The 21,789-nt window shown below is 40.8% G+C and overlaps 1 protein-coding gene across 4 annotated transcripts in view; it reads right to left on the bottom strand.

The window, feature by feature from the left end:
* The window catches only part of GUCY2F (guanylate cyclase 2F, retinal), a 126,582-nt gene that overhangs the window by 45,295 nt on the left and 59,498 nt on the right, over positions 1 to 21,789 (bottom strand). For all 4 annotated transcript variants that reach the window (XM_066250027.1, XM_066250029.1, XM_066250030.1 and 1 more), the window contains 6 exons: positions 19,811 to 19,987; positions 15,896 to 16,052; positions 10,575 to 10,724; positions 7,139 to 7,287; positions 3,985 to 4,148; positions 2,950 to 3,142 (listed from right to left, as the gene is read on the bottom strand). In XM_066250027.1, the coding sequence (XP_066106124.1) occupies positions 2,950 to 3,142; positions 3,985 to 4,148; positions 7,139 to 7,287; positions 10,575 to 10,724; positions 15,896 to 16,052; positions 19,811 to 19,987 (990 nt within the window). The remainder of the gene's footprint in view (positions 1 to 2,949; positions 3,143 to 3,984; positions 4,149 to 7,138; positions 7,288 to 10,574; positions 10,725 to 15,895; positions 16,053 to 19,810; positions 19,988 to 21,789) is intronic.

The raw sequence follows: 21,789 nt of genomic DNA, 5'->3' as shown, positions 1-21,789 counted from the left end.
GTGTGTGTGCACTTGTGTGTGTGCACGAGCATGTGTGTGTGACAGGTTAAGGGATATTATGGGAGCCAGATGTTCTTTTTGTAAAATGAGGAAGACAAGTAGGCTGTCAGTGATTCATAGGCCTGGCTGCACATTAGAATCACTTAAAGAACTTTCTTTAAAAAAATACTAATATCTAGGTCCCACACCCATAAATTCTGAAATACGTGCAACTACTTTGCAGGTCCTTGGCTGTCTCTCGAGAATTATTAGCCCCCAAACAATTCCTGGGGAAAGAAAGGGAATTTTTCTGAGATTGCCTAGCCTTGGTATGAGACCGCTGTGGAGGAACTGTGGGCTGCATAAGGACAGAAAAAGGGAAGAGGATATATAGAAAAGGGTCTTGTTGAGATGAGGTAGTAACAGGAGGATTAAACTGAAAACAAATCACCCACTTCATAATTATGCAATAGCCTTTTCACTTCCATTTCAGATCATCAAGTACTAGAGGAAGTGATTCCAATTTTACAGGTTAAAAAAAATGAAAATGAAAACAAGTTTGATGATTCATTGCTGATTCATTATTTTTGCTTTGTGCTTTGTTTATTTTAATAAACAGGACTAAAAAATTAGATTCCATTGTTTTTTGGATTCACATAGCCCTATCCTAAAAACAGTTCATTAACTCCATACTGTAGCCATAAAGTAGCAAAATACCTGATGGTCTTATCCCCAAAACCCCCAACAATTGTCTGAACAGTATTAGCTGAGTTGATTAAACCAGTGACTCTGTTATTGCCCATGCTGAATCATCTTTGATTTTAGTTTCAACTGAATTAGCCTTTGTTGATTTGTTTTTCTTTTCAGGCTACTTGAGTTCAACAAGTTGAGACAAGTAGTCTGATTCCATGGATTTTTCCTCCTTCATGGTCTCCATGTGTGCTTCTTGATTAGTTTGCAGCTCCTGCTGATTGACAGGTATGATGTCTATTTGTGAGCCCAATTTAGATGGCTTGGCCTAGCCCTGAGGCTCTCTACCTGACCTGAAAGGGCCCTGTCTAATATGAGATAAACACAGTGTCCTGTGTGTGATTTAAGAGTTGGGATATTTCAGACTTCTGTGAAGGATCCAATGAATGGAGCTACTCATTCTCTAGCTCTGCCTTGGTTCCTGTAACAGAGAAGCTGCCTAAAGTTTGGAATGCCTGGGGCATCTTTCTCAGTCAATAAGACAAATACCCATGTTGCAAACAACATAGAAACATCCTTGCACAGCTATGAAAATTTTAGCAAGTTTCTGCCTAGAGACAAGTTAACACATAAAATCAAGAGTAAGGAAGCATTACACCAAAATGAGTAGATGAAGTGATTTGTTCTCGACACATCTTCTGCAAACTTTGATAGGAAGAGTAGAAATTGACAAGGTAGAGGGGAGGGGAAATGTGGGATCAGGGGATTGCAATCTCTTAATCAACAACTTCCCAGACCTCAGACCAATAGGTGGGCTTCTGGTTGCCCTATAGCAGGGGTCGGGAACCTTTTTGGCTGAGAGAGCCACATATTTTAAAATGTAATGCCATGAGAGTCATACAACGACCCGTGTACTTCACGCATTATCCAATAAAAATTTGGTGTTGTCACGGAGGACAGCTGTGATTGGCTCCAGCCACCCGCAACCATGAACATGAGCGGTAGAAAATGAATGGATTGTAATACATGAGAATGTTTTATATTTTTAGCGTTATTATTTTTTTATTAAAGATTTGTCTTCGAGCCAGATGCAGCATCAAAAAAGCCACATCTGGCTCGTGAGCCATAAGTTCCCGACACCTGCCCTATAGCAACCCCTAAGAGCCTCAGGTCTAACAGCTCTTTGACATGAGCAATGCTAGAATTCTCTCCTGTATGAAAAAAAAATGAAACCTAAAGGGGAAACAAAATTTTAACAGCATGTATTTTTACACAAATTTACCAAGATGAACTCTGTAGCAGTCATGAATTACAGGCAAAATGCCAATATTTCTGTATCCCCTTCAGTACTTAGGTTCACTGCTTACATTGTGGATAGTCAACCACTGAAGTGCAATAACATTATTGGACCCAACCTCTTCTTAGTCCCAATCCTAGAAAATAGCTCAAAAGAAATTTGACCAGAAATCTCTTGCTGGTCTGAGACTATTGTTTTGTAATGTGTGCCATTATATGCCTTCTATCTGGCTTTAATTCCAATTAGGATACTGTAGGGAAAACAGCTGTGTTAGACTTGCTCACTTGTACTTTGCATGCATGAGCACGTGGCAGAGTCAGGTGTATATAGCATAGGTAAATCTGTGGGAGTTTTCCTTCAGGGCAGATCGTTTCCTCACCACTGTGAGGGGTTCTTCTGCTGTTTGTTGGCCTGCTGCCATGAGAAGCGGTTCTCCCCTGCCTATTCGTTCCTCCACCATTGTGAGAATCTAATAAATGGAAATGGGCCAACACTTTCTGGCTCCCCATCCCTCTACCATTTGCCTGAATCCAATTTGAACCTGCCTAGCCTCGGCCACTGGCATTATAGATACCAATGGAAGTTTTAAAATATACTGTTAAATTTTAATTCCTAAATAATGATATCTCATAAAACTGCATTCTACAATTTTTTTCTAAGTGAGAAGAGGGGTAGATAGAGACACAGACCATTGCATGTGCCCTGACTGGGACCCACCCAGCAACCCCCACCTGGGGCCCACACTCCAACCAATCGAGCCACTGGCTGCAAGAGGGGAAGAGAGAGAAGAGGGAGAGGGAGGGGTGGAGAAGCAGACAATTACTTTTCATGTGTGTGCTGACCAGGAATCAAACCCAGGACATCCACACACAGGACCAACGCTGTATCCACTCATGGCCACATTCTTCAAATTTGAAGCATATGTAGATGAGCCTGATATAAAAAATTTTCCCTGGAATAAATTTCTGTGCTAATTAGCTTACCTTGTAAACATCATGACTGCCAATGATGGCATCAAAGAGTGTGTACAGGTCATTGAGAAGATCCACCACTTCAATGGGCTCACTCATGGCTGAGATGGTGGTAAAGCCCACAATATCACTGAAGTACAAGGTGACCAAGTCAAAACCCTCAGGTTCAACTGTGCAGCCCTTTTTGAGGGATTCAGCAACAGATCTGAAAAGCAAACACAGTTTTTCTCAAAGGACACAGGTCTCCCTCTATGCCACACACATCTGCTAGAGTACAATTTCTCCAAAAATCACTGTAAAGTAAATGATGAGGAAGAAAGTGTCATCTGGATAAAAACATCAATTTTTTCATACATATACACACACATATATATGTATATACAAATATATATATATATATATATATATATATATATATATATATATATATATATATATATATAATGTGCTTATAACATGCTAGGCACTGTGCTAGGTGCTTGAATACAGCACTGAACAGACAACCCTGGTCTGTGCCTTTGTGGAGCTTTTTTTTTTTCAGCTCTCAATACTTTTTCCTCAGCACCCCATATCCTTCAGGAATGTTCTCAGTTGGTTACCTTTGCAAGAGACTAGTTTCCCCAATTAGCACCTAGAAGATCATGTTATAAAGAATAAGGTGCCATGGAAAATTTGGGAATTGTAGTAACAGATAAAGCTTTCAACTAAGGGATGAAAAACAACTCTATTACTTTCCTCTAGGAGTTCATAGAACTGTTTCTTTTTAATTGGTCAACTACCAGGCAAAGTCATGTAATGACACATAGAAAAACCGAAGCCCCAAAAACTTAAATGACCAGCATGATCCACAGGTAGTGGAAAATTAAGAAGTATGCTCTGCTCCCTTGATTTCCAATTTTTCTTTTATTTGAAGGTGTGACTTAAATCTTCTGGGAGTAGAGAAGGTGCAGGACAAAGAAAGAGAGCAATTAGTTGATGGGTATTTTTTCAATTTTTAATAGAACACACTGTTACAAGGATTCACACTCCTCAGGTGTTCATACATACGGTGGTAGCATCTGTGTTAGGAGCGTTTCTGTTTTCTGTTTTTCAATTTCCAGCTCTTCAGTCCGCTCCCGGATCAAATCTTCCAAGTTGCTAGAATATTGCTCCAACATTCGAAGCATAGAATCAATGATATTGGTCTTCTTCCCTTTATTGAAAGTTTTAAACTGGAAGTAAAACAGAAAGAGGAGCAAAGGAATTCTTACTCCCCAAACTCAGTGACAATGGGGCAAAAATCCTTATCAAAACTCCCTTCCCTTAAAATGCCAGAGAAGGATAGGTAAACCTGAGTAAAAATAGCAAAAGTCACCTCCCACCCTCATTGTCATCCTGGCAAACTCACAGGGCTCTTTTTCTTTGAGTCTTTTCCCCCCTATCCTTCTGTTTCTATGAAGTCTGAGCAAAGGTATTATGAGAAGAATCCTTCAGTTCTGGGATACAAGCACATGAATAGCAGCCACTTCAAAGGCAACAGGATTTGTTCTTGAGCCCAGGCCAGTTGTAAGTGGTATTAGGGGAAAGAGAGCAGGTGATGCTGTTTCACCTTTCTAGATCATCAACTTAATAAATCATCCTTATCTTCTAATGCTGCTGTGTTGTCAGTTTGGGGGGCAGTGGAATTCACACTCCTCAGGTGTTCATACATACGGTGACCTCTTAATATGAACCAAGATCTTCATGGTCAGATCTACTCCTGTTTCTTCCCATGGGGTCCAGGGATAATGGTTTTCCCTATCACCTGTTCTTCATGTTAGTCAGAGTAATGTAAAAATTTGACTGGTCTTGCCCTGTTCTATGTCCTGATCCTTTAGAAGTGGCTGTATGCCATAGATTTTCAATATGCCTTCCTGGGACCCTTTCCATCTACAGAGGTGGGGAGCTTCGCAGAGCATTGGAATCATGAAAGGGTAGCTAGCCCCTCTTTGCTGATGTATTCAGCATGCACAAAGCTGTGTTCACAACAAAAAGACTGATGGCAGTTTTTCTGGGAAGACATCTAGGAATCTGTCCCAATGAAACCTCTTATATGGCTGGGCCACATATCTGCCACTTAGCACTGAATACCCCAAGACCAACACTAGACATCTTCTTCTGAGCCTGGTTCATATCTAGAGATCCACCAAGGTCCTTCCAGTAATTTCAGTAGCCAGATCAGATGCTTGGACTTCCCCTGTTGCCTAACCTAGGGAACCTAATATTCCTCTCTCCACTTCAGTTTTATTAGCTACAAGGGAATTGGGAGGCTACCCTTGTCTTTCAGACAATCTAAACTTCCATTGAAGCATTTCAGTGAGGGAAACTCCAGCAATGTCTTGTTTTAGGTCGTATGATGTATACTCCTTCTATCTATTACTGGCTTCTCTTCTGCCTTCTGAAATAACATCTCTAGTGTCAATACAAGGGCAAATGCTGTCTCTCTTGCCTCATGGTAAGTTTTTAGAAATTTGACCTTCATGGTCTTTTGCCTTTTACATACTATTGAACCCCTGTTTGAGTGTCTTCAAAAAACCCAGCCAGGCTAATGGAGGCATTGTTAGCTGGGGACACGGATGACTTCATATGCAGGGCCCCTCAGGCTTTCAATCCAACTCTTTCTTTTTTCCGCCTCAGATACCTGCCACTCACAAAGCATCTCAGTGCTGTACTCCATCCAGGCTCAAAAGTCTCTTCACCAGAGCTGACAGAGCACTCACAGAAAGCACCCTGAGTTTCAGTATCTTATAGTTTAACAAAGTCCTAAAATGCCAGCTCCAACGTAGAAACTGCACCCTAGCTCCCCTAGTAGGACTCTCTCTGTCCTTTTCTCATTTCCCCCTTTTAGTTCTACAATCTAAAGAAAGAATTAGCCTTGCCTGACTGGTGGAGGCGCAATTAATGGGGCATCACCTGGGATGCTGAGGTCCTATGTTAGAAACCCCAAAGTTGCCGGCTTTAGCACAGGTTCATCTGACTTGAGCACAGGTCCACAAATTTCAGGGTGGGGTCACTGGCTTGAGCATGGGATCACCCAAATGATAGCATAATTGCTGATTTGAGTCCAAATGTCACTGCCTTGAATCCCAAAGTCAATGGCTTGAGTCCAAGGTCGCTGGCTTGAGCAAGGCGTCACTGTCTCAGCTTGAGCCCCCTTGTCAAGGCACATATGAGAAGCAATCAGTGGACAACTAAGGTGCTGCAACTATGAGTTGATGCTTCTCATTCATCTCCCTCCCATCTTATCTCTCTCTCTGTCTCTCTCTCTCTCCCTCTCTCTCAGGAAAGAAGAAAGAAAGAAAGAAAGAGAGAGAGAGAAAGAGAAAGAAAGAAAGAAAGAAAGAAAGAAAGAAAGAAAGAAAGAAAGAAAGAAAGAAAGAAAGAAAGAAAGAAAGAAAAGAAAAGGGAAGAGAAGAGAAGAAAGGAAGGGAAGGGAGTGGAGTGGAGTGGAAAGAAAAGGAAAGGAAAGGAAAAAAGGAAGGAAGGAAAGAAGGAAGAAAGAAGGAAGGAAGGAAGGAAGGAAGGAAGGAAGGAAGGAAGGAAGGAAGGAAGGAAGGAAGGAAGGAAGGAAGGAAGGACCAACCTTTTCTAAAATTCCATATCTAAAGGAGAGTTTATCACTTTTCAGGCACTCTATTGCCTCAAGTCGTTCTCTAGGCACCTAAGGAATCTCCTGCTTTTGTACTCCACATTTGCACTTTCTTCCATCTTAAACACACTTTCAAACACCCTGTATTTTTTCTGACTCTCCAAAAACAACCTAACAGTGCTTAAATACTATACTCATCGGAGTTCTCTGTGATCTTCAAAGCAATCTTGGCTGTATGATGTTACCCATCTATTCTATGATACCCATTTCATAACAGTCTCAATGTTAATGCCTTGCAAATGCCTGATGGTTCACTTTTACAACTGAACGGTAGTTAGGTCAGATTGTGGTGATTTGCAACAGAAGTACAAATACAGAGTAACACAAAAAAACAACCCTTATGCTCCTTCAGGATGTGCTGGGATGAGACAGCATCAAGGGCCTCCAAGTAGCCACTTCCATGCTTCTTTCTCAAAAGGAGTACCTTTTTCTCTGTCAGAGGTTCCTTCCACAATTAAACAAGAACCCAAGGAGTTAGTTTGGGGTAGGATGGTTTCAAGATGAGTGCATTTTTAAGATTCACGCAATCTTTACCTGGTTAAATATTTCATCAAAAGTTGGTCGTTGCTCTGCAGCCTCAGCCCAGCATTGCTTCATCAGCTGGAGACATTCTGGAGGGGCGTGCTCAGGAGGAACCACTGGTCTGTACACAGGAGGAGGCTCCTTAAGTCTTTCTATGATTTCTGTCCAGAAACAAGAAGAGAAAGGTCTACATATCATGGGAAAAGCACCAAGATTTAACAAAGATAAGTGAATTTTAGCCAAGAAAAGTATTAGTCAAGAGAAGTAACAGAAAGTCATCTCCTTGTTTTCTCCTTAGGTGACATGAATATAAATTGTATCTGAGCAAAAGTAACATCAGTCAATTGAGAATGAGGCAAAATAATAATAATAATCAATGGAGCTATTGGTATCATTTAGACAGAGCTTTATCCTGCTTTTGCTAGGTTTTCTATGAGGCCTATCACATATAAATTATCTAACTATAACTCCAATGATCTGACTCCCCAGGTCATCTAAGCCTTCCAATCTCTACAGTAGACATAATTACCATCTGACCCCCTGAAGGCCCAATCTAAGCTTGGGTCCAGTCTATGTGCCCTGTCTGACCCATAGAGAAAGGTCATTAAGAAACCCAGTAGATAGTTCAGAAGATCATTGGTATCTTCCTTCCTGCTGGTCCTTGAACACCACTTTTGGTGGAACATTTATCAGACTATGGACTGAGTGAGCACTTTGCATGCATTGTTTCATGTGATTCTCATTACAGACAGATGAGGTAGGAACTCTTCATTTTCAAAAGGGAAAACTGAGGCACAAAGAAAGTAAGTAGTTTACTCAAAGTCATATGCCTAGTAAGTGAACAGAATTCAAATTTTATCCCAGATAATTTCAGTCTAATACACTGTCCTTCTTGCAAATGTCTCATACCTCAACTGGGGGTTTTAATCTCCCAATTCAGACACAACAGCTATTAGTGATCAAAGGTCTAGATCAGAGGTTGGGAACTATTTTGGCTGAGAGAGCCATGAACACCACATATTTTAAAATGTAATTCTGTGAGAGCCTTACAACGACCCGTATACGTTATGCATTATCCAATAAAAATTTGGTGTTGTCCTGGAGGACAGCTGTGATTGGCTCCAGCCACCCACAACCATGAACAAGAGTGGTAGGAAATGAATGGATTGTAATACATGAGAATGTTTTGTATTTTTTACATTATTATTTTTATTAAAGATTTGTCTGTGAGCCAGATGCAGTCATCAAAAGAGCCACAGGTTCCCGACCCCTGGTCTAGATCTTTCCGACTGATATTTTTAAAGGAAGGAGAAGAAAATAGTTAGCCTTCAATGGCCCCAGCAACCCACAATAGTCTCAAATTGGTCTTTGCTTCTAGCCTAGCTGTCTGTCTCTAAACTATTCCTAAAACATGAATTTTGGCATGTCACTTTCTTGCCTAAAATTTATTTATGACTTCTTATAACACACAAGATAAAATCCAAGCTCTGACTATCTCTTCAGCTATTTTTTTTATTTTTAGTCCCCTCTCCACAACCCCATCTCTAACATACTCATCATGAACCAAACTTTACTTGACCCAACTGTGTGCCTTTCCCATTGGCTGTATCACTACAACAGTGCTGCTTCAGACCATAATAAATGTTCCCTTGCCCCCATGAAAGAATTTCAGCTGTTGCCTCTGACTTTTCAGCTCCTTGTGACATCACACATTCTGCTTTTTTATTCCAGGTTGGCCTGTATTATTAATGGTTTCTCCATCACAGCACCTTGATCTCTGAGTGCAATAAATTTTATGTGAATCAACCCTTTGGGGCACAACTGCAGAGGGAGCCCTTGTACCTTTCTCAGAAAACCATCAAGTTGAATGGGTCATCTTTTTAGTTATATCAAGCATGATTCATGCCCTTAAAGAGCTCACAGTCCAATTAAGGAGATAAACAATGGCCAACAATATAAGTACTCTAGAAGACAAAGACACAGGTGAACACAGAGGGGGCACCTGACTCAAAATGAACAGGTAAGGTCAAAGAAAGCTTCCAAGAGGAAGTAACACAATTTGAATGAAGCAAGATGTGGAGAAGGTGAGGTCATTTTAGGTACTGTGAACAGCCTGTGTGAACACATAGAGGTAGGAAACACCATGAGGCTTTCAGGGTACTACCAGTCATGAGGTTTAAGTGGATTGTAGGGGGTGACAGGATATAAGCTTAGAGAGGAGGTTAAGGGCCAGATTGTGGAGAGCATTGTATGTCATGTGAGAAACATGTGCTTTGTTTAACAAGTGATGGGGAACAGTTGGGAAGCTATGAGTAGAGGGATGATATGGGACCATAAGTGGGGCAAAGGATAGCTAAGTATTTGGGGGGTTTTGTTTTGTTTTGTTTGCATTTTTAAATCCTTTATTTTGAAATAAATTTAGACTTCTAGAAAAGGTGTAAAAATATTACAATTCTATGAAATACCCTTCATTCAGCTTCCTCTAATGTTAGCAACTTATATCACCATAGTAAAAAGGAAATTAATACTGGTACAATACTATTGTACCAACCTAGAGTCTTTATTTGAATTTCATCTATTTCCCCTTAATATTCTTTTTCTGTCCCATACTCTAATTTAAGAGCCCATATTGTATTTAATTGTTGTTTTTCAGTCTCAGCAATATGTGATGGTTCCTCATTCTTTCCCTGTCTTTTATGACTTTGACACTTTTTATGACTATTGGCCAGTTCTTTTGCAGAATGCCTCTCAGTTGGGGTGGGTCTGATGTTTTCCTATAGTTATATTGAAGCTATGCATTTTTTACAAGAATACCCCAAGGGTGGTGTTATGCCCTTCTCAGTGCATCATGTCAGGGAGTACATGATATTGATGTGCCTTGATCACTTACTTGGTTAAGTTGTCTGTAGGATCTTTCACTAGTAAAGTTAGTATTTTCCTGCTTGTAATTAGCATATAATAGGTTCCTACTTTTAGAGTATGCAAATACCCTGCTTCTCCTCAAACTTTTGCCCACTGCTTTTTACCATTTATTTGGCTGATAGCCAGTGGAAGATAAGGCTGAAAGCCTGTGGAATGTCACATTGAAAGTATGGGAAGACCTCGCCATCCAGGAGCATCATGAGGGAAAATGAAATACCTGGCAGAGGATGTATCAGAGCAGTAGAAGGGGCTGCTGAAATAAGAGATTGATACAGATCCTGTAGGACCTTGGTTTATGTCACAGTTTGGATATGGACCAATTTCCTGGGTGGGGGAATTTATTTCAAATGCCTAAAGCTGTCTGTTTCCAAGTTCCATCTGCACACAACATGGGCTGCTTGCAGACTAGCAGGCAGCACAAACACATAACCATGTTCACTCCTCTGGCAAATCACAATAGCCTGGGTTGGCCTGATCATCTGGGTCACAGTAAGCTACTTGTGCCCTTTTCTCACTTCTTGCTTACCTTCAGCAGGAAGATCCATCATGCAGAATGGGGTTCCCCGGACCATCACTTCTTGCATGATTATGGCAAAGCTATAGACATCTCCTGCAAGAGAACCCAATCTGCTGCCCTTGGGGGTTCTCAGCAGTTCAGGGGCCATCCACAGCAACTCTGAAAAGAAAGAGTTGTATAAGTCATGTGGGGAAGATTAACTGGCAACATGTCCAATGCCCTCAAGGACTCCAAAGCTGATTATTTCATTGACTGCTTTATCATTTTATTAGACAGATCAGCATGCTAGTGCCTTCCCAGGGTCTGAATCTATGAACCTAAGGAATTATGCAAAGAGAAAGTACATTACTCTTCCCAAATCAGGGCCATGTGGTTGGACACAACAGATGTGTGGGGAAGAGAAACTCAAAGTAGAAAAACTATCTGGCACTTGCTTTCTTATTTTCTTGAGCCTGCCAGTAGCAGTTGGCAGACTTCCAGGGAAAGGTGAGTGCACTGCCAGATTGGTTGCCATGGATATTCTGTTTGCTGAGATCTATATGTATCTAGTAATTTGATTGTGTTGGAGTTCAGAGATTCACAGGTTGCTTTCTCCAGGTCTTCTCTAAAAGGATTAGAGGATCCCCAGGCCTTCTCTGTTTCTTGCAAAGCAGAAAGGTGCAGGAAGTCCTTCAACTCAGTTTTGAAACTATTTATTGAGGGTCTACAATGTACCAGGCACCATGCTAGGTACAGGGGAGGTACCAGAAATGAATTAGGTCTTGTCATTGCCCTTTCAGAGCTCACAGACCAGTGGTTAAGACAGACATGTGTACCCTTAACTGCAAAACAAGAGAGATAGATGTGAGGTCCACTATATCGTTCAGGCAAATGAATCTATGAATCTATTAAAAGCCAAATTTGACTACTGATGGTATACTCTGCTCCATTTCAGGCTCCATTGAGGTAAAAGATATTTTATTTCTGCGTGTAGGGTGTTATAGCAGTCAGAGACTCATAAATTTGGGAGGATAGCCCCTTATGCAATTCGTAAAGAAATACACATTAACAATATAAATAGAATAGTTCAAAGCTGGAGGAAGTGTTTCACATTGAACCATATGAAATTGCTGTTTCTATAGGCCAAAATCATTAAATGTTGACGATTTCATTAGATTCAAACAAATAAAAAACTGAGCTGGTCAACTTAATCCGCAAAAGCTTCCTGGAAAAGTTAAATCTTAAAGGAGCTTGTTAAGTACGTTGAGGATGCAGTTTCTAGAGCTGAGAGGCTAAAGGCTTTGCAGGGAGAAAGAACAGTACGTGCAGAAAAACAAGAGGTAGAAAGGAGCAAATTGTAGATGGGGGGGGTGGAGGTAAGCAGATTAGCTTGGCTGAAGAGAATGGCTCTGTTAAGAAATAATGAGAAATGGGGTTGATGAAGTGGGGAAGGGAGGGTGGCTGGAAGAATGAGGGCAGAAGGTGAGAGGCCCTGAGAGTCAAATGAAGGCATTTGGAGTGAACACAAAAGGCAGTAGGGGTGCAGGAGCTGGAGAGGGATTTGACGAAAACCGTATTCAGGAAGATGAATCTGGCACACTGCACAAGCTGAACTGACGAGCTAGAGAGGCTGGAATCAGGGAGACCAGCTAGGAAGTTATTACAGGAAGAGCCAGAGTGAGGCGAGGTGAAAAGGGTCTGAACGTGGGTGGGGATGGCAGCAGCAGTTTGAGATCCAGATACATGGGAAGTTTACAATGGAAAAGGAAGTGGCAGGGCTGGGGATAGGCCCAATGTACTCTGGAAAGGGGACAACATTGCAGTGAACAACAGGTTGACAGTCAGAGAGGGAGGCTGAAGAAGAGTGTCTGTTGAAGGTAGGGGTGACAGGGAAAATGTGGTGGCTTACTTATCATTGTGTTAAATTTGGGATACTGGGAAGGGAGCCCAGGGGCGAGCTTCTATGAAGCAGGAAAGAGGGTAAAAGGTATGTGATCATTTGGGTTCATTAGTGAAACACAGGAAAGAGAAAAACTCACCTTGGAAATTCTTATTTTAATCCAATCCTGATTAAAATGGTAAAACAGGGAATTCTAGCCTTACCCTCAACATTATACTCATTTTTTCTCTTTGTTCTTCAGGTGTGCCCAGCGTTTCTCTCCCCCGTCCTTTTCCCCACAGAAGTCTCTGATACATTCTCTATAGTGATTTTACCCTTACATCTCCTTGCCTGATATTTACGAATAAAACTAAAAAAATGAATGATACTTTAATGAAAAGAATAATATATTTCTGACTGTGGGGTTTCAGGAATGTGGTTTTGGAGGGAGGGCAGAGGGAATATTTGGAAGCAGGGAAAATGGTATGTAACTGCTTCTTCCTGCCATCCTCTCTCCGTGCACATTTAAAAGCATAAGAAGGGGGAAAAAGGACAAAACTCTCTGATAAAAGCTAGGTTATTAAATACAATCATTACCAAATAGTATTTTCAGAAAGCACTTACCTGTTATGTTGTTAATGGCTAAAATGAGGCTTTATCTGCACTATACTTATATAATTGAGATAGACAGTAATAAATACACTTACAACCCACCTCCATTTCCCCATGCCTACTCCAGAGCCAAGTAAGAGCCACTACCTAAAACACTTGCACTCTCAGGAAAACTAGGAAAATTACCTTAGCTTGTTTTTTTTATCTGCTAGTGGCTCTACTAACTCTGAATCTTGCTATGGTGATAAAAATCATCTTTGGATAGTGTGGTACAGTACAAAAGAACACAGGGCTGGAAATTAAGAGACCTGGGTCTAACATCTCAACTTGGTCACTAATTAGCTCACCTTTCTGAATCTCAGTTTCCCCAACTATAAAATGAAAGTCGAGCCAGATTCTATTAGCCCTGTCATCTAAGGTAGGGAGCAGTGAGTTTTCCATTTCATTCCAATCATTTGTTGATGCGATAAACACTTATCCTATCAGGTAGTAAAAAGAGCTGAGGGAAGTAAACTTGTTTCTTGCATTCACAGAGCTTATAGTTTAAATGGGGGAAGAGGACAGCTAATTAAACACATAATACCAACAAAATGTATTACACTAAAGTTCAAAGTCCTAAGCGATCGTTAAGAGGAGAATTTAGCCCAGCATAAGTGGTTATGGAAAGCCTCTTGAGTAAGTGGTATTTATGTTGAGCCCTATGAACAACTAGAATTTAGCCAAAATGAGAAGAGTCTATAACAGAGTGGGAAAGGAAGACTGTCCCAAGCAATGGGCATAGCATGTGTGAAGGTCTGGAAGTAGGAGTGACTGGTGTAAATAAACAACTGGAAGAAGGTCAGCACTGCTGAAGCATAAAGATGTAAGGACATTTTCAAGGCCCAGACTCTTGCAGGGCTCATAAGCCATGTAAAAGAATTTTAAATTTATCCTAAGAGCAATGGACAGCCATTCAATACATTTTGGCATAGCTGGAAGATGATCAGATTTGCAGTTTAGAAAACTTCTGATGGGTGATGGGCACACAACACAGTCAACAGTTCAAATGCTATAAAAATGTTTGCCTGAACATTATTCATCAATATCACCTGATTAAATTTAATTTTCTAAATAAAAATTTTTTTTTGAAAAAGAAAATTTGTGGCTGCAGTATGTGAACAATAGATTGAGCATCTACATTGCCATTGCAATTTGGAGAATGAAATGAAACCGAGAGAGGCAGAGAAAATGACAGACACAGTACTCACTCACACACACAGAGAGAGAGAGAGAGAGAGAGAGAGAGAGAGAGAGAGAGAGAGAGGAGAGAGAGTTTGTAGCTACCCTTTCCTTACTCTGAGACCAGAGTTTCTTAACTTTGAATTATACTGAACTCTGCGAATCTGGGCATTGTGTTTTATCTTCTGTACATGACTAATTTTGACAGAAAGCTAAGAACTTGCCACTCTGCAGCTGTCATACCAACATCCTAGCGCTAACAACAGGAAATTTTAATATTAGAATTAGCCAAATAATAACCATAGGACTAAGTCTACAATAAGACAAAGTAAGAGAGGGAGGAGGGAGGAAGGGAAAGAAGGAGGGGAAAAGAAAAAGAGAAAGAGAACCACATTTTTTCTTATAGCGATTTCCAGGAACTTCAAGTCCTCTAAAGCATGAATGGGCAGAGAAAAAGGAAATTGTTATATGTTTTAATTTAGCTGAGTATAAGGACTAGTCTTCAGAAGACCAGAACTGAATTCCTGGAAATACTTTTAAGTAGTTGCATGACTTGGGAAAATATTGAGCCTCAGTTATCTTATCTGTTACTTGAGAAAGTTGGACTAGATGACTCCCTAAAGTTTAATATCCCACAAGTTTTGTAAAGTACGAAGATGATACCACTGATAACAGGATTGTCTGTCCCTATCTGTCCATGTGTCCCTCTGTCTTTTCTTCTTCATTTTTTTCTATGTAGTAAAGTCAGTAGTTTTAAAGCTTATAATGCCAAAGACACTTTTAAGAATATGAGTATATCTTGTAATTTTGTGTCTTCTTTCTGTCTTTCTGAGTTGTGTTTCTCTGTGGTTGGGTTTGTGTGTGTGTTACACTCCCTTCTTTGCCCTTGCAATATTGGTTAAAACTTTTAATGCCCAAGTTTCTTATATGTATTTTACCCTATTCATTGTTTTTTCGTTCATACTTTTCTCTTCCTTTCTCTCTCTTTCCTACCAGTTCATTTCATCCTAGTTCTCACTCACCCATTCCCACTCCCCATCACAGATTTCTCCTATTTGATCTGTGATGATCCTTACAGACATTGTTTGGTGCTGCCACTAATGCACTAAACAGAAGACAAAAACATAAAATGGACCTTACTCGTGTACCTACTTATTTACTAGAATGCCATATTTAGTTTGAAGTCATCCCACACAACCCATAGAACATTTATTTTCTGGGGGTCCCCTACTTGCTTGCTTCTTTCTCTCTGACAGAGACAGTGAGGGTATGATTTAATGGTGACACTCCATTTTAAAATGTGCTTTGTGGGGGTCCAGCTACCAAATTACCTTCCATTCAATCTGACAAGTATTTATTGAGCACCTACTGTGTGCCTAGTGCTCAGTAAGTTCCTCTAGGCACTCCTGGGGTCTCCAAACAATACGGCCTAATCCTACCACAGCAGGATCTTAACATTATTGCACAGGCTTTGTTCTTATTACAGCTTGCAGATTTCTTTCACTACTTTGGCTTTGAAAAAGGCTGGATTTTCAACAAAAGTGGGGAGTTGAATCAGCCTGAGGTTTTAATTCAGTGCATAGTCTCATTTCAACTTTAAAGTTACCTTGCTTGCATCAGAAATATAAAATCCATTGCTTACCTTCAGCAGAAGGTTCCTCTTGGGGGAGTCTTAGCTTTTCCAAGATGTCGTTATAGCCATAATCTGTCACTTTTAGTACAAAACGCCCATCTACCACACAGTTCCGAGATTTCAGCCTCCCATGAGCAAACTCTCTATGGTGTAAGTACTTCATGCCCTGAAGATGATACAAACATGACTTATCTAACAACTTATTTAACTGTTTTGCGCTTTTAGAACTGCTTTCTGGGATTGTTAATGGCATGAGCTATAATGATCCAGAATTCAGTTTTTTGGTTTTTTTATTTTTTTCATCCAGGCAAAGCAAAATTTGGACAGTAAGAATCATTTCCAGGTCTCTTTTAGCTGTAAAACTTTATGCTTTGATAAAGAATCATACATTAAGTGTATAAAGAATTGTATATTACTGGAAGATTCGCTACCGTTTCTTTTTTTAAAAGATGATTAAATTTAACAGGGTGACATTGGTCAACTAGAGTACACAGATTTTGGAAAACATCTCCACATCATTTGGACAGTTGATTGTGTTGTATACCCATCACCCAAAGTCAAATCATTCTCCATCTCCTTATGTTTGTCCCTCTTTAAGCCCTTCCCCTTCTCCCCAATGCCCTTTCTCTCCCCTAGTAACCACTGCACTCTTATCTATGTCCATGAGGCTCAATTTTGTGTCCCACTTATGTATGGAATAATAGAGTTCTTAGCTTTTAATGATTTACTTATTTCACTCAGTATAATGTTCTCTTGGTCTATCCATGTTGTCCTAAATGACACTCTGTCATCATTTCTTATGGCTGAGTACTATTCCCTTGTATATATGTACCACTTCTTCTTTATCCAATCCTCTATTGAAGGGCACTTTGGTTGTTTCCATGTCTTGGCCACTGCATTCACACCACTTCAAACACAGGATGGAATCATATACATATAACTCCAACAATTTGAAGATTCCAACCCCCTCCCCAAAAGAGCTAGTCGAACTCTCATCTACTATTGGCAGAAAAAGAAATCAGTACAGCCTTTTGGGTGGGCAAATTTGCAATAACTATCAAGACTGAAAGTATATCACCTGACCAGGCGGTGGCACAGTGGATAGAGCATCGGACTGGGATGCAGGGGACCCGGGTTTGAGACCCCAAGGTCACCAGTTTGGGCTTATCTGGTTTCAGTAAGGCTCACCAGCTTGAGCCCAAGGTCGCTGGCTCCAGCAAGGGGTTACTCTGTCTGCTGAAGGCCTGCGGTCAGGGCACATATGAGAAAGCAGTCAATGAACAACTAAGCTGTCACAACAAAAAACTAATGATTGATGCCTCTCATCTCTCTCTGTTCCTGTCTGTCTGTCCCTACCTATCCCTCTCTCTGACTCTCTCTCTGTCTCTGTAAAAAAAAAAAAAGATTGAAAGTATATATGCCCTGTGACCTATGGATTCTACATCTCCTCCAAAGAAATGCTTACTAATCTGTACAAGAAGACATATACAAGAATTCTCATTGCAGCTCTGCTTTATAATATTGCATTATTGGAAATACAATAAATACCTATCAAGAAAGGACTGTCCCAATTGTGGTATATCCAAACTACAAAATGTTTTTCAACATTTAAAAGTAATCAGGTAGATCTGTACCAACAGAGAAACATCTCTAAGCCATAGAGTAAGTAAAAAATAGTAAGTTGCAAAACTATGTGACAGTATGTATATTAAAAAACAAAGAAGCCCTGGACGGTTGGCTCAGTAGTAGAGCATCGGCCTGGCATGCAGGGGACCCGGATTCGATTCCCGGCCAGGGCACATAGGAGAAGCGCCCATTTGCCTCTCCAACCCCCCTCCTTCCTCTCTGTCTCTCTCTTCCCCTCCCGCAGCCAAGGCTCCATTGGAGCAAAGATGGCCCGGGCACTGGGGATGGCTCCTTGGCCTCTGCCCCAGGAGCTAGAGTGGCTCTGGTCGCGGCAGAGCGACGCCCCGGAGGGGCAGAGCATCGCCCCCTGGTGGGCAGAGCATCACCCCTGGTGGGCGTGCCGGGTGGATCCCGGTCAGGTGCATGCGGGAGTCTGTCTGACTGTCTCTCCCCGTTTTCAGCTTCAGAAAAATACAAAAAAAAAAAAAAAGAAAAGAAAATCTACATTGTATGCAAATATACTCAAAATTAATTACAAGGCTGATCATCCAATTGTTAGCAGTGGCTAATTTGGGGGGAGAATATGAAGAAGAATGAGCAAATGTCAGAATTTTTATATCATTTAATTTTTAAATTGAATTTATACATTATTTTTTAATTTAAAATAAACAATTAAAAGAAGAAATCTCAATAGTACCAATCATTGAAGATTACTTGGCAACTTTATATAACATTCAAATGTAATCTACCAGAACTCTATGAGATCGGTTTAATTATTCACATATAAATACATCAATATTCTAGTGTATTGTTTTAAAACTATATCGAGCCTTTTTAAGTATCTGGTTCTATTTTGTATCTATCTGATACCCATTTTGTATTTGTATGTTTAATATTTTGTGCCCTCAAAAAATCTGTAGCTCCAGTATTTCTTTCTTTTTTTTTTTTTTTTTTTTTTATAGGGACAGAGAGAGAGTCAGAGAGAGGGATAGACAGGCAGGAATGGAGAGAGATGAGAAGCATCAATCATCAGTTTTTCGTTGCGAGACCTTAGTTGTTCATTGATTGCTTTCTCATGTGTGCCTTGACCGCAGGCCTTCAGCAGACCGAGTAACCCCTTGCTAGAGCCAGCAACCTTGGGTCCAAGCTGGTGAGCTTTTGCTCAAACCAGATGAGCCCGCGCTCAAGCTGGCGACCTCAGGGTCTCGAACCTGGGTCCTCCGCATCCCAATCCGATGCTTTATCCACTGCACCACCACCTACTCAGGCTATAGCTCCAGTATTTCTTAGCAAAGTCTGCAATGGGTAAGATTTTTCCCAGGTTGTCTAATTCTTGGGTTTCATTCACCCTGGGATTGAGAGTATTGTCATTTACAGGTTTCTTTCTTAACTCACAGTACCTTGTTTATAAGATAAGTGGGAAAAGTACTAAAATATGAATTGGGAGATTTGGATTCTATTATTAACTGTGCCACTTAATTGGCTGAAAAATATTTATTGAGCACCTACTATGTGTGGCAGATACTACATAACAAAGTATACCCCATTTAGCTTCTCTGAGCCTCTGTAAAAGGAGGCCAATGAGGAATGGAATGAGATAATGTCTATAAAGCTGGCTTGAAAAAGGTTAAGCCATAATATTAAGGTCAAGACTATGATCAATATGCAAGAAGCTCAACAAGTCATTAATTATTCAGATCAGCCTCATAAAAACATACACACACACACACACACACAAAATTGCATATTATTCCAGACAATGCATGGACTTCCGTGAAGCCCACTCATAGTCCTATCCATGAAGTCTATTGACTGTACATAGCCCCTGCCTCAGAAAATGGATGGGCTGCCTGATAGACCCAATGGTCTTTTGCTTCTGGTCATGCTGAGTTCCATATCTGTACCTATGGTATGAAAAGATCCATCACGTAGTTCTAAACTGAACCACCTTTTAGAAGGTAAAAATGAGAAGGTGGGGTAAGTAGCACCAAAGATTCTGGAAATGAGCACTTTTCCACATCCAGAAATCAGAAAAGCGGGATGGAAGAAAGAATTGCTGAAGGTGAAAAGTCCTCAATGCCAACAGGAAGAAAGATAATTGGGGGGGGGGGAGGTCAAGGCAAGTAAATCCTTGTTATAACAGATATGGACAAAGAGATTGTGAGACAGGATAAGAGGCAGACCCTGGTAAGGAAGTAGTGAGATCATCACAATGATACAAGGAAAACATAACACCCAAAACCTTTTAAGTTCTAATCTACAGAGAAAGTTCAAGATTTCCTCAGTCTTTCCATTAACCTTGATAAGATCCAGCAGGAGTGATGATTTAAACATCCAGTCTAGTTTCACATCTTCATTCATCAGTATGTCTTCAAGACTCCTTCGGGAGCAGAATTCTGTCACAATAGCAAACATCCCCAAATCATAGAAGAAGCCCAATAAAGGGTTAACATTCTCATGGCGGAGATCTTTCATCTGGAAACAGAAGGCAAGAGAAAAGTCACAGCTGCCCGGTCTCAATTGTGGATCAGAGTTTGGGCTACATGCCCTTCTTTCACCTTTTTTATGATTGTGGTTATGGTAAGCAGAATTCTGGCCCAGTGATCTCCAAACCCTAGTGTTACTCCCATGATTGTGCTATGTGGCACAAGGGAGAGTAGCAAGGTATGCTTAATCTAATCACATTAAAGATCTGAATTCAGAAATTCATAGTGTGAGGACTCAATGCTTGATTCTTGGCTTGAAGACTGAGGAAGGAGGCTACAAACTGAGAAATATGGGCAGCCTCTAGAAACTAGAAATGTCTCTTAGCTGACAGTCATCAAGGAAATAGGGGTCTCAGTTTCACAACTGCATGAAACTAAATTCTGCTGACAACTTGAATGAACCTATAAGTGGTATGCCCCCAGAAACTCCAGACAAGACCTCAGCCCAACTGACACCTTGACTTCTGCCTTTCGTGACACTTAAGTGGAAGACTCAGCTGAGCTGACATAGATTTCTGATCTACTAAACAGTGAGATAATAAATTGGTGGTATTTGAAACCACTACATTTGTGCTATTTTGTTAGGGCAGTAAGAGTTTTCATCACCAATTCCACTCTGTGTGTGTGTGTGTGTGTGTGTGTGTGTGGTAAAGCAGTTTCCCACACAACCAAGCAATTCTCTGACAACATCTGAATGTCCAGCAATTCAACTCAATTCTGGTACTATCTACCTAAAGACAGAGTCAGCTCCCACAGGTTGAGGAGTCGGTCCTACAAGAATGCTCCACCCCACTTACGACATCAATCATAAATTCAGGTCACCTGGGCTTCCAACTCACCAGCTATAGATTAGAGGTTTAATGAACCCCACTTTGGGTTAGTTAATTTGCTAGAGCAGCTCGCAGAAATCATAGAAACATTTTATTTAATAGATTACCAGTTTATAAAAGGATGTAACTCAGGAACAGCCAGATAAAAGCAATGCATAGTCCAAGGTATGGGGGAAGGACACAGAGCTTCCGTGCCCTTTCCAAGCCATTCTTCCAAATCTCCATGTGTTCACCAACCTGGACGCTCTCTGAAGCTTGTTTGGGGGTTATGGAGGCTTCATTACATAGGCACAACAACTGATTCAATTTTTGGCCATTGGTGATTGATTCATCCTCTAGCCCAGAGGTTCTTAACCTGTGGGTTGCAACCCCAGCGGGGGTCGAACGACCAAAACACAGGGGTCGCCTAAAGCCATCGGAAATACTTGTATTTCCGGGGTCGCGACCCACAGGTTGAGAACTGCTGCTCTACACTGTTTTGTGTGTTTACCACCACCCCTCAAAGTCAAGTCCTCATCCATGAGCATTTTTCCAACTCCGATCCCTGCTCCTCTTCCCCTGCCCGACAATCACCACACTATTGTCCATGCCCATTGTATTTTGTCTATTTTTGCTCTATCCTTTTACCTACTTTGTTCCTTCCCTCTCCCACCAACAGCTGTCAGCCTGCTCTCCATGTATGAGTCTGTCTGTATTTTGCTTGTTAAGTAATTTTGTTACTAGATTCCATATATGAGTGAAATTATATGCTGCTTGTCTCTCTCTGACTGGTTTATTTCACTTAGCATAATGTTCTCCAGGTCTATACATGCTGTCGCAAAAGGTAAGATTTCCTTCCTTTTTATGACTATGTACTATTTCATTGTGTAAATGTACCACAACTTTTAAAAAATGTATTGTATAATAAATATGTATTTTCCGATGGCTTTAGGCGACCTCTGTGTTTTGGTCATTCGACCCC

The sequence above is a fragment of the Saccopteryx bilineata genome, chromosome X, assembly GCF_036850765.1.
Source record: "Saccopteryx bilineata isolate mSacBil1 chromosome X, mSacBil1_pri_phased_curated, whole genome shotgun sequence".
Classification (NCBI taxonomy): Eukaryota; Metazoa; Chordata; class Mammalia; order Chiroptera; family Emballonuridae; genus Saccopteryx; species Saccopteryx bilineata.
This window is presented reverse-complemented; position numbering and strand designations above follow the sequence as displayed.